General features: G+C 46.6%; 2 protein-coding genes across 7 annotated transcripts in view; both read left to right on the top strand.

Moving 5' to 3' along the window:
• The window catches only part of LOC100665296 (leukocyte-associated immunoglobulin-like receptor 1), a 30015-nt gene extending 19360 nt beyond the window's left edge, over positions 1 to 10655 (top strand). For 3 of the 5 annotated variants that reach the window (XM_064293350.1, XM_064293349.1, XM_064293352.1), the window contains one exon: positions 9489 to 10655. In XM_064293350.1, the coding sequence (XP_064149420.1) occupies positions 9489 to 9638 (150 nt within the window). In that variant the 3' untranslated portion in view covers positions 9639 to 10655. Of the gene's footprint in view, positions 1 to 1341; positions 2515 to 9488 lie in introns of those variants that run through there. The other 2 variants (XM_064293351.1, XM_023543533.2) reach the window with 2 other exon arrangements.
• A 1154-nt stretch (positions 10656 to 11809) lies between these two features.
• LOC100665011 (leukocyte-associated immunoglobulin-like receptor 1) lies at positions 11810 to 20249 on the top strand. 2 transcript variants are annotated; one of them, XM_023543552.2, is made up of 5 exons: positions 11815 to 11929; positions 12580 to 12615; positions 15623 to 15742; positions 18846 to 18896; positions 19057 to 20249. In XM_023543552.2, exons 1-5 carry the CDS (start codon positions 11896 to 11898, stop codon positions 19203 to 19205), a joined length of 390 nt encoding a protein of 129 aa, XP_023399320.2. In that variant the 5' UTR covers positions 11815 to 11895; the 3' UTR covers positions 19206 to 20249. The 2 variants fall into 2 exon arrangements, with proteins under 2 accessions (XP_023399321.2, XP_023399320.2); XM_023543553.2 differs by lacking the exon at positions 12580 to 12615 and having other exon boundaries at positions 11810 to 11929.
• The last annotated feature ends 529 nt before the right edge of the window (positions 20250 to 20778 follow it).

The following is a 20778-nucleotide window of genomic DNA, read 5'->3' as shown; positions in this document are numbered from 1 at the left end:
GACTCTAATTTTTACTTGAAGAAACTGAGGAAATGAAACATTAAGTAGCTTGCCCAAGGTCACCAGCTACTCAGTGTTGGGGCTGCAGGCCATGTGGGGGTGCCAGACTCCATGTCTGAACCCAGGAAACGCTGCCTCCCATTGGGCTGGGGTGTTTCTCTCCTGGTACAAAGAGAGTGAGGGCAAAGCACTTCTACTTAATTTTAATTTGTACTGAGTTTTCATTTTCCATTTGTACTCAAGTTTAATTTCTTCCAGAGATCTGCTTCCCAATCCTATAGTCTTTATCTTTGCTTTTATCTGTTATATTTTACTCAATTTCTCTGTTTCAAGTGCAATACATCCTCTCTGTCTCTGTCTCTCTCTCTCACACAAACACACACAGGTATTTTTCAACTGTTATATGTGTGCGGTGGCCCTTAAATCTTGTTTGTTTGAATCTGACTCAGAGGAGAAGAGGGTGGGTAACTGGATTCTTTATTGTTTGTAGAGATTTTGTGAATTATTTTGCCTCCCTCAAGAGTACTGGCTGGCCTGGCCATAGTGTCTGCCCCAGTTAAAAGAAGACTCTGCTTCTGTCAGTAAATCCAAACAGCAAGGCTGCAGTGGGTGGAGCGAGGATGGTGAAACTTTGTCTCACATAATTTGAACATGTTGTCAGGAGGGATCAGTCCTTGGAGAAGGACGTCATGCTTGGTAAAGTAGAGGGTCAAAGAAAAGGAGGAAGACCCTGAATGAGAAGGATCGATACAGTGGCTGCAACAATGGGCTCAAGCATAACGACTGTGAGGATGGGGCAAGACTGGGCAGTGTTTTGTTCTGTTGCACATATGGGCGCAATGAGTTGGAATCGACCTGATGGCACCTCACAACAACAGCAATATGTTATCTATCTGCCTGCCTGCCTGTCTGCCTGCCTGTCTATCTATCTCTTACCTACCTATTATCTATGTATCTCTCTGTGAGTTAATAATATGGGGGTTTGATCTAGACAAAGGATTCGCCTGGTTACAAAACATCTTGCTATAACCACCTCTGGAAATGAAGGCCCAGTTTGGGGGAAGCTGAGACAGACCTGGGAACAGATCCCTTTCTGTGAGCCTATTGAGGTCAAAGCCCCAAGACACGGCTCCTGGGAGTACCTTCTGTGTACAGGCTGACCTGCAGGGCTCTATCCTTCCACCTACAGAACAAGGACAGAGCAGATAGCACAAAGGTAGTGTTATGTCCCCCAATCTCCCCATCTTCCTGGGCCTCAGTGAGTCTGGGAATGAAGGGGTAGAAATAAGGGGCATGAGACTCTGGTGCAGGGTCCAGGCCCTTCCTTGGTCCTTTCTCTAGTCCAGAGGATGCCGAGTTCCTGGGGAGAAAGTCACCCTCATCCCTCAGACATCTGCCTGATCAGTCTTACCTTGAGCCTACAGCTGACCACAGGTATGGATCCATGACAGTCAGCTCACCCTGTCCTCAGCACTCGTAGTTTCCTGGACTTATCCTGATAGCACGTATGACAGCTTGTAATAGTATTTCTTTGCAATTATCAGTCCTTTTTCCTAGACCTCCACCTCCCTGAGCACAGAGATCATGCCCGTTTCACTCATCGTCCGTGATGGAAGGCAACTAGAAATGTATTGAAAGAGTAAATAAATGGATGTGTAATTGAATGAAAAAAAGGGAGAATATGGATGAATGTAATGTGGACCAGCTTCATTTGGGTGTCAATGCCCACTCCTGCCTCCTGCACTCCAGTATCTCTAATTTTGACACAACCTTCTGTACCAAGGCTCATCCAGAGGTGGTTGCTTAACCCAGAGTTAGTGCTCAGGCAGCAGGAATCAGTATTGTCTGGGCATCTGTAATGCTGGATGTGTTACATACCTCACCTCACTGACTGTTTAAAAGACTTGTAAATTGGGATTTATTCTCTACTCTTACAGGTGACAATGATGCTCTAAAAAGCCTTCTGTCCAAGGTTTATGCCAAGACCACATAATTTGACAGTGAAGATTCTAGTTCAGGTTTCCTGGCATTGAGGTCTCTCCTACCACTTCCTAGTGTGTGCCACCACAGTCCCATCCTATTTGTTCTATCCCTACCTGTAAAAATGGTGTGGGGGTGGCATCTGACCTCCTCTAACTTCACAAGGAGGAAGGAGAATCAAGATCAACAGCCCAAGGCAGATTCCCATGAGGTGGAGGTCAGACATGCCTCTTCTCTCTACCATCTTTACTAATTCTGACACCAACTGTCCCTTCCACAGCACTCTTTGCTTCTCTACTGGGTTTGATAATTCACTGCAGTGGCCATGCAGAACTTGCAGTACACACAATTATGGGGTTTATTGAGGAAGTAACAGGTTACAATTTAGGTTCAGAAATGCTCAGGATACAGTTCTTCCATCAGGACAGCCTCTTCCTAGCCATGCTTGCAGGCAGGCCTCTCCCTGGCCCTCGGCCTCTGCCCTGCTCAGGCAAGTGCTATAAAGTTGTTTTAGCTCTGCCATTAAGGGCCTGGAGGCATTCCACTCTGCCAGCAAGCCTCCTGCCCAAAGGCACTCAGCTTTCTTGCTCGGGGGGCCAGGAAGCCCACTACATGGTCTCCGGCTGGTCTCTCCTGCTGCTGTTTCTCTGCCACTGCTTCTTGCCATCTTCAGTGTTACATCTCTCTATCTCTCTGTCTCCCGGTTCCAGGAGCTTCTCAGTGCAGGGATCCATGTCCAAACCACACACTCTGCTCTTGGCTCTCCTCCCTTGGTGGTGAGATCCTCTCTCTGCTCTGGAATTGGCTCTCTTTTAAGCCTAGCAGGATGGCATAACTGACCTTGCTGGACCACAGTTACCTTATTTTCACAGTCCCGCCCAATCACGTGGGTGGAGTTACAAGACCATGGCAAGAAAGGTCACACAAAAAGCAATCCATCACACTGCATTTCCAGACCTGTCCTACATCTTGTACTCCAAAGCCTCTACTAATGAACTTGACTCCTTCAATCTTTACCATCTTCTCCTTCCACTTCTGTTTTCTTGGGAAACAGCTGCAGGAAAAGAAAAGAGCTAGACTCTGTACAGAGACTGATTTAGGATCTAGACAGGCTTTGCCACATAATAACCGTGTGACCTTGAGGAAGACCCATCTTTTCACTAAAGTCTGTGTCCTTTTCTGTAAATTGGAGGAAATTAAAATCATGTAGTGTATCATGAGCAGATATCAGCACACTGCATATGTTCTACAACAGAAAGTCTTTGTCTCAGGCTGGGTTCTCTAGAGAGGCAAAACCATTAAAGCGTATATACATAGAGAGAGAGAGAGAGAGATTTGTATCCAGGAGATGGCTCACAAGGTTGTAGAGGTTGGAATGTCCCAAGTCCGTGGGTCAGGTTAGGGTTGTTTCCTGATTCACGTAGCCGCAGGGGCTGGCGAACCCAAGATAGGCAGGTCAGACAGCAGGGCTCTTGCTCACAGGCTGTGAAGATAGATGAATCCCAAGATGGGCAGGCAAGACTGAAGGAAGCTGCTAGCTCAAGTCCTAAGCATTGGAAGTCAGACACACAGGAGCTAGCTGCAAGATCCAACATAAGCAAAAAGCCCCTGAGCCTTGTCAGAATGTCTGCTTATATATTCAATGAAGCCACATGCCCAAGGAAACTCCCTTTCAACTGATTGGCTACGCACAGCAGATTCCATCATGGGGGTGATCACATATTGAATCTCAATAAGGAAGTGATCACAACATTATACAACTGCCAAAACACTGAGAATCATGGTCCAGCCAAGTTGACACACAATCTTAACCACCACAGCCTTGTTTGAATAAATTAGGTTTCACGTCAGCTGCATTCATGGAGAGCACGCTGGCAGTTTATTTCTCTCTCATGGAAATGCGGTCTCTGGGGAGTTTGCCCGGAGATCCTGTGGCAACTTCAGAATGTCACCAGGGATATAGAGTTCCTCTTTATGCTCCATAATCTTGTTCTTAAGTTCATGACCACCACTCTTAAGTTCACTTCTTTATCCAGGTTGGCTGCTGTTGCTCCAGCCATCTGTTTGCAGGCTGGAAGGATAATGAAAGACGGAAATAAGGAAAGGGCCCTCTTGGCCTAATTAACATCCTTTAAGATGCTTTTCTGGAAATCTCACCAACAAGACTCCTTACACAGTTATGCGAACACACTACACATAACTGATCCTTGGGTTGCCAAATGTCAACTTTTGTTCCACCAGGCAGAGTGCCCAGCTGAAAGCGGAGGTCTGATACAAATGAGGAAGTGGAGCACAGACGTTATGGAGGCAATGACAGTCTCTGCATTACCTCACTGCAGTCCCTTATACAGAGAGGGAGGGTGACTTCCTCACAAGTGGACCCTGAAATCCCTGCTCCGATTCCCTTTTAGGGTCCCTGCCCACACCCTCCATTTCAGCTGAGCCAGGCTCTGTGGTTCCCCTGGAGAAGCCTGTGACCATCATGTGGGGGCCCTCCGGGGACTAAGCTATTCCGTCTGGTGAAGGCGGGAAAGTCATACCAAGATGTGCATGTGATGAGTACTCACTCAGTCGACTGAGACAGAGGCCAGATTACCCACGCCTCAGTGAGTGAAGACACTCCAGGGCATTATCGCTGCATCTATTTCACAGGGAATATCTGGTCTGAGTTCAGTGAGTTCCTGGAGCTGGAGGTGACAGGTGAGGAGTCACCCTGGGCCCCCACCTGTCTCAGGCTCAGCTTTCAGGTTTGTCCCTGGTTCCTGGGTCCTGTGTCTAGCTCCACTATTTCTCCACAGAACCATGCCTTCCTCCTTGACCTCTCCTCTCCCATCCTATGGCTCTCCCTCAGCACACATGTCCTCCCAGCCTTCAGACACTGCTGAGGTCCCTGGAGACCTGGGTCTTATGTGGACACCACAGATGGCCTGGACACTCAACACCAGCATCAGGAGGCAGACATGGCTGGGCACTGCTGGGCTGGGTCAGAGAGTGGGGTTCCTAGCTCCCTCTGGACCAGGGAAGAGCTGTGGACACAGAGGTCAGAGAGGGAGGGCAGAGTACACTTGTGTAAGCTGAGGGTGTTTTCTCCTTTCTCTTCACTCTGGTGACCCCTCTCCTGTGGAGTTGAGAAACAAAAGGCAGTGTGACTTCTCCTAGATTGGGAGCTGAGTTTGATAAAGGCAAGGCCTAAAGGTCTTGCCCCAGTGCCCTCTTGTTGACTGGTTTTGGGAACTGGGGGAGACAGGAGTGAACTCCTGGGTCTTAGGGGCACTTGGGGCAGGCGGGGGAGAAGGAGCAAAGGGAGGCAGGACATTTGCGCCAAAAGGAAAGTCAAGAGGAGGACTCAGACTGCTGAGGTCAGCCTGAGAAAGGGCAGGAAAGACTGCCTCAGCTTTGTATCAGCCCTTTCTGATTCCTAGGAGCCCCTGGTTACACTGGCCATTCCACCACAGAAGCAGAATCCCAACAGGTAACCCACCTGGAAGTCAGCCAGGGGGCAGTGCTGGGTAGAGACACAGTCTGGACAGTAAAGTGGGGATGTTGTGTTTTTGTTAGGTGCCGTCGAGTCAGTTCTGAGTCATAGCGACCCTATGCACAACAGAATGAAACACTGCCTGGTCCTGAGCCATCCTCACAATTGCTGCCATGCTTGAGCTCATTGTTGCAGCCACTGTGTCAATCCACCTTATTGAGGGTCTTCCTCTTTTCTGCTGACCCTGTACTCTGCCAAGCATTATGTCCTTCTCCAGGGACCAATCCCTCCTGAGAACATGTTGTCAAAGTGGGGAAGGAGCTCCAATTTCAGGAATCTGGGTTGGGATGGGTCTTGTCCACCTGTTAGTGGCCTCACTGTCCTGTTTCCATCCCCCACCACCTGAAATTACACTGTGGGGAACTTTGTCTGCATTGGCCTAGCTGGTGTGGTCTTGCTGGTCCTGGTGGCAATTCTGGCAGAAGCTTGGCACAACCAGTGCAGATTCCAACATTGTCCCATGGGATGGAGACAAGATGATGCCAGTCAGAGGGATCAGACTCTAGGCCTAGGATGGAAACAAGATGGTACCCATCAGAGAGATTAGTCTTCAGGCCCAGGATGGAGACAAGACAACACTTTGTGGAAGATTAGACTCCAGACCCAAGAGGACATCCCCAAGACTCTGAGGCTTGAATCCAGAGCCCAAAAGAGACCAGAGCCTTCCATGGTCTGTGCCTTTCAGGTACGCCCTGTGAGGAGGCTGCCCCTGGGGCAGTTCAGAGACCATACCCAGATCCCAGCCCATTCCTAGAAGATATCAGGGAATAGCAGTGACATGCTCCATCCCCTCTTTGGTCTGTCAGTCTTCTGTCTCCATGGATTTAGTTCAGCGTCTGATACTGATAATCACAGCACCTCACCCTACACTTTCCCAAATCTCTCTACCCCGCCTCTGGTTCTAAACCATGGATCCAGTTTCCCTCCAGCCTCTGTCTTCCTCTTCATCTTCTTCCTCCCCTCACCAGATTTCAGAGGTTACCACAACTAGAAGGTGCCATATCTACAGTCTCCACTCTCTCCATTTTCTGATAACTGCATTTGGGGTGATCCTTTCCGCATCCATGCAGATGACTCCCATGCTGGAATATCTCACGATCTCCCTCTTCCTGAAGTCCCACATTTCAGCTGCCTGCTGGGTGTCAGGAAATTAACACTCACTGCCCTGGCTGTCACAGCCACTGACCACTTGTCACCTGCCTTATACAAGGGGGCTCTGAACTGCACCTTCCCATATCCCATTTTCTTCTCTTACTGGAATGGTCTTCCGATGTCCACTATTCTATTTTCTTAATGTATGTTCACAGTCTATTGAGGCACTGTTCCATAACTGCCCACCTGATTATTTAGCATTGTTTGTGATTGCTACTGTATTTGAAAACCATGCCACAGCAAGGTGTCTTCACAAACAAACAACTGAGATTCTGAATGGCCATATCCCAGGAACGGGACCATCTGTACTGAGAGAGGATGTGGGAATGATATAACACCCAGGCTAGGAATGTCCCAAGACTGCTGTGGACATGGGACGAGTCAGTCGCTGTCCTATTTCTAAGGTCAGAACCCCTTTGCTAACTCAGATGTAACAAAGTTAATCTGCCAACCACTAGGTGGCAAGACCTTCTTATATTCATTAACTTTTGGTGTGTCTTTAGTTAAAAAAATAAATAAAACAGAAAATAAACCTGCACGTGTGTTACAGGCCCCATACTGAATAATGTTATATATTAGAAACAAAGAATATTTTAAAAATAAATACAAAGTTGGATAACTCTTGTTTTTGTTTTTATTTGCCATTGAGTTGATTCTGTGTGTGCAGAGTAGAACTGCTCCACAGGAATTTCAAGGATGTGACTTTTCAGAAGCAGATTTCCAGGCCTTACTTCCGAGGTGCCTCTGGGTGGGTTTGAACAGCCAACATTTCCGTTATTAGCACAACACTTAATCTTTCTGATAATCATAACACCTTGCCCTGTTCCTACCCGAATCTCTCTGCCCACCCTCTCAGGTTTTAAACCATGTATTCAGTTTCCCTTCAGCCTCTGTCTTCCTCTTCATCTTCTCTCTCCCCTCACCTGATTCCAGAGGCTACCCCAACTTGAAGGTGCTGTATCTACATTCTGGGTTACAGCCCAGCATTTGCACTGCCCAGGGACTCTACTGGATAGCTCTTATTTTGGTGTAATTGCTACTTAAGTTCCAGGCAAACATCAATGCATTCAATCCTCATATACCTTCCACACTATGTACTATTCTTGCTCCCATGGGTACTTGAAGTAACTGGGGACTGAAACATGCAATAATTTGCCCAAGGAGACTACTAGATGCCAGGGTTGCAGACCCATATGCAGGTACCAGACTCTATGTCTGAATTCAGGAAAGGCCACCTTCCACTGGGCTGGGGTGTTTCTGTCCTATTGCAAAGAGGGTGAGATCCCAGCCTTTCTACTCAATTTTAACTTGCACTGAGTTTTCATTTTCTGTTTGTATTCTAGTTTGATTTCCTCCAGAGATCTGCTTCCCAATCTCATAGTTGTGTCTTTGTGTGATGGTTAATGCTATGTGTCAACTTGGCTAGGCCATGATTCTCAGTTTTATGTAATCATCCTCCATTTTGTGATCTGTTGTGAGCAGCCAATCAGTTGGAAGGGAAGTTTCCTTGGGGGTGAGGCTTGCATCCAAAATATACAGAGATGTTCTGGCAAAGCTCACTTGCTCTTGTTTGATCTTGCATTTGCCTCGCTGCCACCTGACCTGCAGATTTTGGATTTGCCACCTTCTGCAACCATGTGAGCCAGTAGCCTGACATCTGTCCTGCAGATTTTGGGTTCATCAGACCCTGCAACCACATGAGTCATGAGAAGCCTTCGGCCTGCTGCCTGACCCATGGATTTGGAACTTGCCGGCCCCCTCGATTGCATGAGCCATTTCTTTGAAATAAATCTCCCTCTATATATGTATATACATTTCACTGGGTTTGCTCCTCAAGAGAACCCAGACTAAAACGCCATCTTAGGCTGGGTTCTCTTGAGGAGCAAAGGCGGTGATGCGTACCTACATATATATATATATATATACACACACACACACATACATAGAGAGAGAGAGTGAGAAAGAGACAGAGAAAGAGAGAGATTTATTTAATGGCTCACACAGTTGTGGAGGCTAGCAAGTCCCAAAGCTGTGGGCCAGGCATCAGGCTGGAGACTTGTCATGACTTATGTGTTTGCAGGAGTTGACAAACCCAAAATCAGGAGGTCCGATGGCAGGGTGCTGGCTCATGTCCCAAGAACAAGAGGGCAGATGATGAGTCAGATGCAGGGTTGAGAGAGAGAGAGCTTTGCCAGAACATATATAATGGATGCTAGCCACGCCCCCAAGGAAACTCCCCTTACATCAGATCACAAAATGGAAGATAATTATATAGTGCTGAGAATCACAGCCTAGCCAAGCTGACACATAACATTAATTATAACAAATAATTTGTTTTCTTTTGTGACATCCTGCACTTAATTTCTCTGTTTCAAGTGGAACATACTCTCTCTATGTGTCTCTGTCTCTCTCTCGTATGCACACACACACACACACACACACACACCTATTTATACATGTGACTATACCTTAGATCACCTTCTTGCAGTACTATTTAACTTCTCTAGGTTTTAATTTCCTTATGGATGGACTATACCTCATAAGGCTTTTAATGATGTTTGAATGAAATAAAGCATGGCCTTGTCGTTGTATTTATCTGGAAAATGCTGGCTATTGTTATTATTTCTCCCAGGTTTTTTCAAGCATATGTATCAGTTTTTTTTCTTTCTCAACGTGAAAAATAATTTACAGACGCTTTGGCAACCTGCTTTTTTTCCTTAAAAAATCTATCAAAGACATCCTTCTATGCATTATGCTTTTTTAAAAAATGAGCTACAATGGGCATAACAGAAAATTAACCGACCTAGAATTGTGTTCGCAGCCACTGCCACACCACCTTCACTCTCTGTCTAACGCCAGCGCCGCCTCTAGCTCGCCGAGCTCCAGCCGAAGGAGGAGGGGGGTAAATGAGGAGATCTCTGTACCAGGGCAAGTACAAAGCAGGCTGCCTGCGCAAATCTACCCGTCTTAAAGCACTCAGGAAGCGACTGGCTGCCAAAGCCTCTACTGGAGGGATGAAGAAACCTCAGTCGTCACACCTGCTACTGTGGCACTTCTGGAAATCCGATGTTATCAGAAGTCCACTGAACTTCTGACTTGCCAACTTTCCTGCCAGCGTCTGGTGTGAGAAATTGCCCAGGACTTCAAAAACAGATCTGCGTTTCCAGAGTGCAGCTATCGGTGCTTTGCAGGAGGCAAGTGAGGCCTATCTGGTTGGCCTATTTGAAGACACCAACCTGTGTGCTAGCAAACGTGTAGTTATGCCAAAAGACATCCAGCTGTATGTATATAGCACGCAGTATATGTATTGAATGTATTGAAAGAATAAATGAATGGATAAATGGTAGAATGAATAAAAGAGAGAATGGATGAATGTAATATTTACCAGCTTCATTTGGGTGTCAGGGCCCACCGCTGCCTCCTGCCCTTCAATTTCTCTAACTTTGACACAATATTTCTACACTGAGGTCCCAAAACCACTCTTGGGGCTCTAGAGCAGTTGAGAGACAACGGTGTTCCCAATAGCTTTAATAAGAACAGAAAGGTAAGAAAGATAGAAAAGGAAAAATAGAGAGATGGTTGCTCAACCCGAAGTTCACATGTAGGGAACAGGAATCAGTATTTCCGGGCATCTGTAATGCTGTGTTACATACCACACCTCACTGATTGCTAAACGGGCTTGCAAGTTGGGGGTTACTCCCTACTTTTATAGATGACAACAGTGATGCTCTAAAAACTCTTCTGCCCAAGATGTAGACCAAGACCACATTACTTGGCAGTGAAGCGAAGAGTCTAGCTCAAGTCTGCTGTTATCGAGGCTTTCCTGCCATTTCCTAGTGTCCTCCACCACAATCCCATTCTATTCCTACCAGACCCAGCCTCCTACACCCTCACACTCTAAAGTTCCAATTAATTAAGACAGTGTCTCCCTAGACTCCTTAACTGGGACTACCCCTGGGCTTTGTCCTTTGCCCCCTACAACTTACAAGGCTATGAAAATAAAACTGGATTCATTGCCCTCAAGGTAAGAGCCAGGTTTGGAGCTCAGTTTGACTCTGGGGATCTCGTCTTCCTTTTATTTTTTCTTTTTTTATTGTGCTGAAAATATACACACCAAAACATTGCCCAATTCGAAAATTTCTACAGGTAAAATTCAGTGGCATCGATCACATTCTTCGTATTGTGCAACTATTATCACTAATAGTTCTTAGTGCTAACTATTTGAGTTATTCTTTTATCATTAACATAAACTCAGCGCCCCCTAAGAAAAACTCCCCATTTCCCTCTCCCTTCCATTCCTGGTAACCACTGATAATCTTTGGTTTCTATACATTTGCTTATTTCATATAAGCAAGATCATACAGTATTTGTCCTTTCGCAACTTATTTCATTCAGCAAATGTCTTCAAGATTCCTCCATGTTGTAGCATGCATTAGGACTTCATTTCTTTTTATGTCTGGGTAGTATTCTATTGTGTATATACACCCCATTTTATTTATCCATTCATCTGTTGGTGGACGTTTCTATTGTTTCTACCAGTCGGACATTTTTGATGTGCTAAATACTTGGTTGTGTCCCTGGGTGGCAACAAACGGTTAAGCGCTTGAATACTAGGTAAGATGTTGGCGGTTTAAATGTTGCTTTGGAAGACAGGTTTGGTGAGCGATCTACTTCCAAAAGGTCACAGCCTTGAAAATCCTATGGACAGTTTTTTTTCTGCACAAATGGGTCACCACGAGTAGGAATCTACTCTATAGCAATTAACAACAGCACTATTAAATACTTGGAGGAGGATTTTATGGTTCCTACTTTTAATACAAGGAACTGGAGACTTAAAGTGGCATAATGTCTTGCCTAAGAACAGATGGTCATAGTTTGTGGGGTTGGGACTGACATTCAAGTCAGTTTGTTTAATAACGTGTGTTCAGCCTGGCCCCATAGATTTAGCACTAACCTGTAGGGGGTTTGGTCTAGAGGTTAAGTTCAGCTGCATTCAAGCATTTGGATATGAAATATTTTTCAGCAGCCAAGTTGCTCCACAGCTCTTGACCCCGTCGTTTCAGGGTGGGAAGAGTGGAAAGTACTGTAGAAAAAAAACCCTTCCCCTTTGCGGGAGGCTGTTGCTGTAGAAATTTCGAAACAGGGCCCAGCCAAGAAATCCTGTTCACTGAGTCTGCTGCAGGGCTCTGACTGTCCTCCACTGGCTCCAGGGCAGGCCAGGCTACGCGATGTCTCTCATGCCCACTGCCTTCCTGGGCCTGAGTGAGTCCGGGAATGACGCGGACGGATTAGAGGACAGGCGGCTGATAGTGTCGGGGCCGGGAGTCCAGTTCCCTGCTCAGTCCTGACTCCACTCGGGAGATTCTGGGACCTGGGAGAGGAACGGCGTCCACTCCAGGGGTCTGCGTACTCACCTCTCACGCGGGTCTAAGTCTGAGCACAGAAGGCTGGGTCTCAGAACCGGGTAAGGGGATGGGGGTGGTGGGGGGTTGGGGATGAGTTCCGATTTAAGAAGGGCTGGACTAATGTGTTTGGAAGAGGGGGCTTGGGAGTTTGTCTTGAAACAGTTTCAGAGTAAGAAGGATTATATAGTCAGATAATGTTGACAAAGGGTAGTTTGGAAATTATGGGAGGCCAAATTCCCTCTTAAGTCTTTGGGTGGTGCAAAAGTTTGTCCTCCACTACTAATTGAAAGGTGGGCAGTTTGAAATCACCCAGAAGCGACGTGGAAGACAAGTCTGTTGATCTGCTTTGGAAAAGTCACAGCGTTGAAAACCCTGTGGCGCAGAATGGACAGTAACTGACAACAACGACGACAAATTCCCTCTTCCCCCATCAAAGCCATCCCTTGGTAGCATCCGAGTTAGGATATAGGGTGGTGGGTGTTTTTCTCACTGGGGCTTCTCTTCCAGTGTTCTGCCTGGGACCAGCGACCCAAGCACAAAATGGTGAGTCATGTCTTTAAATTTCCCAGCCCCTTCTCTACTCCATGGGCAACTGTTTGGTGAAAATGATGCTGACTGTGGGAGGGACTGGGGGGAGACCCTTAAATATACCCCAAATTGCAAATGACCCCACATGTATGACCGTAGCCCAGTTCTCTTTACTATTCTCCACCTGTCTTCTTAGTAAGAAAACAAAACAAACAAACAAACAAAACATTTGCTATCTAGTTGACACCAACTCATGATGGCAACTTGATGTGTGTCAGAGTAGAACTGTGGTCCATAGGGTTTTCAGTGGCTGATTTTTTGAAATTAGATGACTAGGCCTTTCTTCTGAGATGCCTCTGGGTGGACTCGAACCACTAACTTTTCAGTTAGTGGCCAAGTGCTTAACTATTTGCACCATCCAAAGACTACATCTTCTTAGTAGCTCCATTTGATGCACCAAAAACAGCTCAGACTGCCCTGACGGGGAACACAACAGAGAATCCCTGTTGGAGCGGGAGAAAAGAGGGATGCAGAACTCAAATTCTAGTAAAAAGACCAGACTTAATGGTCTGACTGAGACTGGAGGGACCCCAGAGGATGTGGCCCCTGAACTCTCTGTTAGCCCAAAACTAAAACCATTCCTCAAGCCAACTCTTCGGGCAAAGATTAGACTGGACTATAAAACATAATATGATACTGGTGAGGAGTGGGCTTCTTAGCGCAATTAGACACATGAGACTATGTGGTCGGTTCCTGACCGGAGGTGAGATGAGAAGGCAGAGGGGGACAGGAGTTGGTCGAATGGTCATGGGAAATACAGGGTGAAGAGGAGGAGTGTGCTATCACAATAGGGAGAGCAACTAGGGTCACATAACAATGTGCGTATAAGTTTTTGTGTGAAAAACTGACTTGAATTGTAAACTTTTACTTAAAGCAAAATTAAAAAAAAAAAAAAAGCTCAGATTCGACATGCCCAAATCTGGCCATTAACTCTCTCCGTACAAGCCAAGACCTCCCTCCACTTCACCTTGACAGACTATCACAGTCCAAAGGGCAAAATTTGAGAATTCATCCTAGATCCCATCTTTACCCTCCTCTCACATGTTACATATCACCAAAGAATGTTGATTTTACCTCCTATATTTTTCTCAAGTCTTCTTACACACTCTCTCCCCGACTGCATCCAGGCCACCTCCATGTCTCAGCCTCATGGCTGCAATGCCTCCCCTCTCCTCACCCCGTGGGTCTACTTCCACTATGTACCCATTCTTGCTTCTCTACTACTCCATTCTCCACACCAAAGTGATGGCTATTTGCATTTTAAAAGCACAATTGTAATCATGTAAATTTACATCGAATTACTTTATTTAAAATTTTTTCACTTGTTTTATATTTTTCATTATTTATATATTTATTTTAAATTTATTTTTTATTTTTTGCTTATTTTATTTTTTTATTTTGTTTTATTTATTTTTTTCAGTTAAAATTTTTTTTTTCAGATTTTAAGCTAAAATTTTATTTTTCCTTGAAACCGTCCCAGGGTTTTTCTTCAGATAGTATCAGTCTCCCTTTTATCTGACCTGTGTTTTCTCAAGCACATCTGGCCCCCATGCTGTTGGCTCACTTATCTCCAGACACCTTGGTTTTCTTTCAGTTTTTCAAGCACACCCACTTCACAGAGGACTCTCTCACATACTGACTTCTCCACTCCGTATCTGCTCAGCTGAGGTAACTCATCCCTCAGGTCTCAGCTCAGAGACCCTCAGGGAGGAGTCAGTGCTCCCTTCATCTGGCCCCCTCAATTCCTGGGCTCACCCCTGAGGACACTTACTACAGTTTGTAATGTAAATTTGGACAACTATTAGCCAGTGTCTGTCCTCCCTCCTAGACTTTCTAGCTCCAAGAGGGGTGGAATCATGTCTGACCTTCTCATAAATGTGGAATTAGTGGTGAATGCAAAGAATATCTAAACGCATAGATAGAGAGGAAAGAAAATAGTATTTAGTTGAAAGAAAGAGTGGCTGTGTGAATAAATGAGTGAATGAGTAAATGAATCAATGATAAGTGAATGAATGAATGAATGAGAGTGAGTGAAAGGATGAGTGAGTGAATAAATGAGTGAGTGAATGAATATGTGAATAGAAACTTCACCAGCCCCAGTGGTGGGGCCAAGGCCCGTCCTGACTCATCCCCATCTGATTTTGCTAATTTTGATGCAGGCTTCTTGTTTCAGAGTTTCAAACCCTTCTCTCCCCACCCTCTTCAGTCAAGTTGAGACTGGCCAAAGTTTTTTTTAAGGGGCTTAATAACGAAGAAATGGAAATAAGGCTCAGATGGATGTAGAAAATACACAGGAAAACCCAGAGGTGGTTGCTCAACAGAGGGCTTGCCTTAGAGACAGAAAGCCCCTCTTTTGCTGGGCAGCCACTGGGAACCACACCTGTGCTGGGTGTGTTACCCACACCTCTCCTTGGCTTCCCACAACAGCTTTGCAGACCCTTGCCCCTGCACCTCACACAATCCCAGCGAGGACTGGCCCCAGCCCTAGACTCATTCCTGCCAACCCCAGACTCCTCCTTCCCTTTCTAGAAGTCCCCATGAACATTCTGGCCATCCTCATCCTTTGCCTCCCCTTCCACCTCTCCGTTCCCTGGAAAATTGTCATGGGCAGAGACAGAGCTGGGCTCTGCAGAGATGCTCATGGGATCTGGTATGGTTTAGTGACATACATACTTCCTGTGTGGCACTGAGCAAGGCCAAAAGTGTGACCAAATCTCAGTCTTCTTATTGTCAAGTGGAGAAAATAGTTCTGCAGTGATGAGAATTAAAATGGACGTGAAATGGATGTGAGGGGTTTTTAGGGAATGGTGGAAATGTTCTAAACTTGGGTTGTGGTGATGGTTGCACAGCACTGTAAATTTACTAAAGTAATTGCGTTGTACAGCAGGATGTGGGGGACTTTTGTGGAATGGTGATTTCTTCATGAGTGGACTCTAAGGCATTTCCGCTGATTCCTTCCTAGGGAACCTGCCCAGACCCTCCACCTCAGCCGAGCCAGGCTCTGTGATCCCCTGGCGGATGTCTGTGACCTTCGTGTGCCAGGGCCCTCCTGGGGCTGAGGTATTCCGACTGGAGAAGAATGGTATGAATGCAAAGAACTCACACTGACAAGTGAAGATCTCTCCTGGGACTGAGACAGAAGCCAGATTCCCCTTCAGCTCAGTGAAGACAGACACTGCAGGGCATTATAACTGCATCTATTCTTTAGGGAATATCTGTTCTGAGCGCAGTGAGTTCCTGGAGCTGGTGGTGACAGGTGAGGAGCCACCCGGAGCCCCCAGCCCTCTCACACTCTCTCCTCATGTTTGTCCCCAGGTCCTGGGTCTTGTCCCCAGCCCCACCATCTCTCCACAGACCCCCTGCCCTCCTCCAGCCTCTCCTCCCACACCTGTCTGACTCCCTCAGCACACCTGTCCCCTCTGACTTCAGACACCGCTGAGGTTCATGGAGACCTGGGTCTCACGTGGACACAATGGGAAACCTGGACACTCTGCTCCAGTGTTGGGAGAGTACTGCTGGATTAGTCAGGGAGTGGGTTCCTATCTCCCTCTGGTTTCTCTCTCCAGAGAATGGTTGCAGGACAGACTCCCTTAAAGGAATGTGCATCTTTTTACTCAGGATGTTAAATGTTCCCTTAAATTGAGGCAGAAATCACTCTGACCCCAGGCAATGTGTTGCCCTGTGGTGTGGTCCATCCCTCCCATTGGACATATTCACACTGTCCAGGGATGGCTAGTAGACTAGGAGTGGACAGTCCTTTGGGGGAACCTATCGGGTGAGACAGGCACAGTCTCACTGGTGAGGTCCTGGAGTCAGGATCCCATGATGAGGCTCCAACCCAATGCATGTCGTCCCAGGTGCTCTATGCTGATTCTGTGAGGTCAAAAATATTGGAGCAAAGTGCCTGCTCTTCTCCCACCACCCATACCTGTGTCTTTTGCCCTTGGTCCCACCTTCCAGGGCTCAGATCTTGGAGTCTTATAGGTAGTGACAGGACCGAGGTCAGAGGACCTCCACACTAGACACAGGACTGGGGGTGGGGAAAGGTCCAGACAGCTCATGATGGAGATGCAGAGGGGGTGACCAGCCCTCAGCTGAGTGACACAGGGGATATCTCTTTCAGTCTCTTCCCCCCACCCAATATGTTCACGAATCTTTGGCTGTTGCCTATGATTGAGAGATGGTCAGATGTGGTCTCGAAGTGGATACTCAGGAGAGAAAAGGGCCAGGCAGAGAGGGACAGACCATTATCGACGCCATGTAAGACCTCAATCCTTGTCCTGGTCCATTCACAGGAGCCTCTGGAGCTTTCAGATCCCCACTCATATAACCCCACTCCTCAGCTACTGAATTGCAGAGGCTGTAGCCTGGAGGTGGGTTACTAGGGATCCCTGGCTGTGAATTGGGCTCTGGGACCCAGCCCCTGCCATAGGCTTAGAACTAGGGGCCAGTGGAACCAGAGTAAGGAATTGACATCTCCTGGGCAAAGGATGGCCCTAAACATCACAAAGACTGTGATAACAACACTAACAATGATTGAAAACCAACTCTGTGGCAGGCATTGTTTAAAGCACATAATTCTCACAGCAACGTCTTGAGGGAGGAATTACTCTGGTCCTCTCTACTCCCCTCCCCTCTACTCCCCCCTCTTTTTTTTTTTTTTTAATTTTAACAAGAAGAAACTAAGTTAAAACTTCTTGCCCACAGTCACAAGTCTTTTAACTGGCAGAGGCTGAATTCAGCCCTGGCAGCCAGATCCCAAACCAAAAAAAGGGGAAAAAACAAACCCGTTGCCCCATCTAGTAGATTCCAATGCATAGCGACCCAATCGAACAGAGTAGAACTGCCCCATAGGGTTTCCAAGGAGCCGCTGGTGGATAGGAACTCCCAATCTTTTGCAGATCCCAGATATCAGGATTTAATGCTGTTCTACACTGCCCGCTAAGGGCCAAGGTCCTACTGTTCACTGCATTCTGCAGAGGTGGAGGGACTAGGATAAGAGATATAGAGGGGTGTGTGCGTGCGTAGAAAAACAGAAAACCAGGGAAACAGATACCGAGAGGCAAAGAGGATGAAATGAAGCTCCCAGTAAGGAGGAAGATTGAATTCTGTTTATGTCCAAGGGAGGGGTGGGAGTGGTTCTTATTACCACCAAGCCTTCTTCTCTATCAAGGTTTTTGGAACTTTTCTGACCAAGCCTGGCCCCATGGTGATGTCAGGAGGGAGTACGACTTTGTGGGGTCCCTTAGAACCCTGGGAAACAGATTCCCTTTTGAGAGGAGTAGTTCATCTTTATGGCACTTGGTGATTGAGACCACACCGGGTACTGAAGGGTGACTTCCCTGTGGGCCTACGAATACCGTGATTCGGTCAGCCAAACTTCCATGTGCAGTTGCTCGCTGGGACCCACTGGAATGGAGGTCCCAGCAAGGGACCTTGTGGCATCCCCATCAGCTCCCATGGTCCTTCTTACTGAACACTCAGGACATGTCCCCAGGAGACCTTAGGTATTGGGAGGTAGTAGGGGACACATGGAGATGGTTGGACAGAATTATTGGAAACAGGAGTGTCCCAACGTCAGCCTCTTCCAGATTTCTTTCCAGGATTCTCAGATGCTGGTATTTCAATGGAGGGACTGGGAACATACAAAAACTGAACCAGGAGTCAGAAGGGCTGTGATGAGGTAGAGTAGAACAGAGGCAGTCCCACCCTTCTGTCAGAGCCAGGGCAGCCAGTTTAGGGCTGGGAGCACACGACGGGCCATTGACAAGTCAGGGGTCAGGGTCTCTGCCCCCTGCTGTGAAGGGGGAGCAGGAGTTTTGGCTTTTTGCAGTTGGTGGGGCAGACAGTCATGGCGCACTGGTATCTCCTTTCATCCTGAGATATACGAAGGTGGGTGTCTTGCCCTAGATAAGGGAGCTAAGTTTGATCAAGGGAAGATCCGAATTTTTTCCTTCATGGCCTTGTTGACTGGTTGTGAGAACTGGGGTGTGGGGAGTGAACCCCTGGGCTCCAGGTGCACTCAGAGAAGGAGGTGGGAGAAGGGATCTATGGGAGTCAGGGGCAAGGGCATTTGTGCTAAAGAGAAGGTCAAGGTCATGGGGAAGACTCAGGAAGCTGAGATCAGCCTGAGAATGGGAAGGAAAGCTACCCCCAGCATTGTACCAGCTCTTTCTGTTTCCTAGGAGTCCCTAGTGACATCAATCCCTCACCAACAGAAGCATGCTTCCAGACAGGTAAGCCACCTGGAGCTCTGCCCAGTGGGAAGTGCTGAGTGGAGACAAGGTCTGGCCAAGAAAGTGGTGAAGGAGCTCCTATTTCAGGAGTCTGGGTCGGGATGGGTCTTGTCCGCTTGTCCATGACCCCACTGTCTTGCTTCCTGCCCCCACCTTCCAGAATTACACGGTGAGAAATTGTGTCTGGTCCTGGCGGGTGTGATCTTGTTAATGCTGGTGGTGATTCTGGCAGAAGCTTGGCACAGCAAATGCAGATCCCAACGTGGCCCTATGGAATGGAGACAAGATGGTGCCAGTCAGAGGTTTTAGACTCCTGGTCCAGGATGGAAACACGATGGCATCCGTGAGAAAGATTAGACTCCAGGGGCAGCAGGGCATCCCCAAGGACTCTGACGCTCATAGCTGGAACCTAAAGGACAGCAGAGCCCTCCATGGGCAGTGTGCTGGAGGTGCTCCCAGCGAAGACCCTGCCCCTGGGACAGTGAGGGGAGAGGGGGGAGAAGGGCCCAGACAGGAAGTTCTGGAAAGCGATTGATGTGCTGTATTCCTTCTCTTGTCTGTCAGTCTCCAGTCTCTAAGGGTTTGCTTCCATGTCTGATTCTGAAAATCACAACACCTCGTCCCATACTTTCCTGATTCTCTTTTCTCCTCCGAGTTTTAAATCATGGATACCGTTTCCCTCTAGCCTCTATCTTCCTCTCCTACTTCTTCCCTGCACTCAGTTTCAGCTTGGAGCTGCCATATCTACAGTCTTCATTCTCTCTGTTTTGTGGTATCAGAACTCAGGGGTGACCCTTTACATATCTGAGCTGAGGACTCCCAGGTTGGAATCTTCCTGAGACCTTCCACCTCCTGGAGTCTAGCTGTATGCTGAGTGTTGGGAACTCGACACTCATGGGCCTAGTGTTCACAACTACTGACCCTCTGTCACCTTCCTTAACCAGGGAGACTCTGACTGTACCTTCCCTTGGCCTTGGCGCATCCGTTCTCTTCTCTTCCTGGAATGGTCTCTGTCCTTTTCTAATCTAACATTCATCATCTCACGTGTCTTGGATCAAAAGCCTGGGGGAGCCTTTCTTGACAGCGCCTGTTATCTCCTTGCCTTGTATTAGCAGTAAATGCTGCTGCTTTTAAAGTAAATTGGATCAAAGCTTCACTTTTTTCGTACAAATATACTTATTTTGACTGCATAAAATTTAGAAATGTTTAAACAGCAAAGAATATTACAAATAACAAAACAAATATTAAAAAGGAAAAGAGACAAAGTAAGAAACAAATACTTGCCACATATCAACTTCCCAAGATTAATCTAGAAATTTATGAATAAACTCATTAAAATACTAATGAAATTCAGCTGTGGTGTGGTATCTGTTGATTTGGTTTCTTTTTGTTGTATGTGTGGTTTTTTTTTAATACCATCTATTTCTGAGGTAAATATGAAGTTACTTGTGATATTTCTTGTCCTACTTCATAGCATATAAAAATAATCTTTAAAGTTTCAAACATCTCTACCTGGTCAATGAAATTTCAAATATAGTCTAATAGTGGACCGATTAATAAAATTAAAATTCAGTACTTATGCAATCTAAGTCTAGAGGGTCCAATGAAATGGGAAAATATATTCTTAAGAATTCTATTTAAAGATCTATATTCTGGTGATAATATCTTAGGCATTGTCTTTACATAAAACTTCAGTATTACTAAATGCATCACCAGTTAAGTAACCAAAATTAAACTAAAAAGACAATAATAAGAATTTAAGGAAGGACTACAGATCGGATGTCCTGCTGTGATTGTGGATGTTCAGGGGCTGGCTGCCTTAACCTGACTCAAACCTGCATACGACCCTTGATCCCTGCACCCTCACAGCTCAGCCTTCCGC

This window comes from Loxodonta africana, chromosome 11, assembly GCF_030014295.1.
Source record: "Loxodonta africana isolate mLoxAfr1 chromosome 11, mLoxAfr1.hap2, whole genome shotgun sequence".
Taxonomy (NCBI): Eukaryota; Metazoa; Chordata; class Mammalia; order Proboscidea; family Elephantidae; genus Loxodonta; species Loxodonta africana.
Note: the sequence above shows the minus strand (reverse complement) of the source record. Positions and strands in the feature narration are given on the sequence as shown.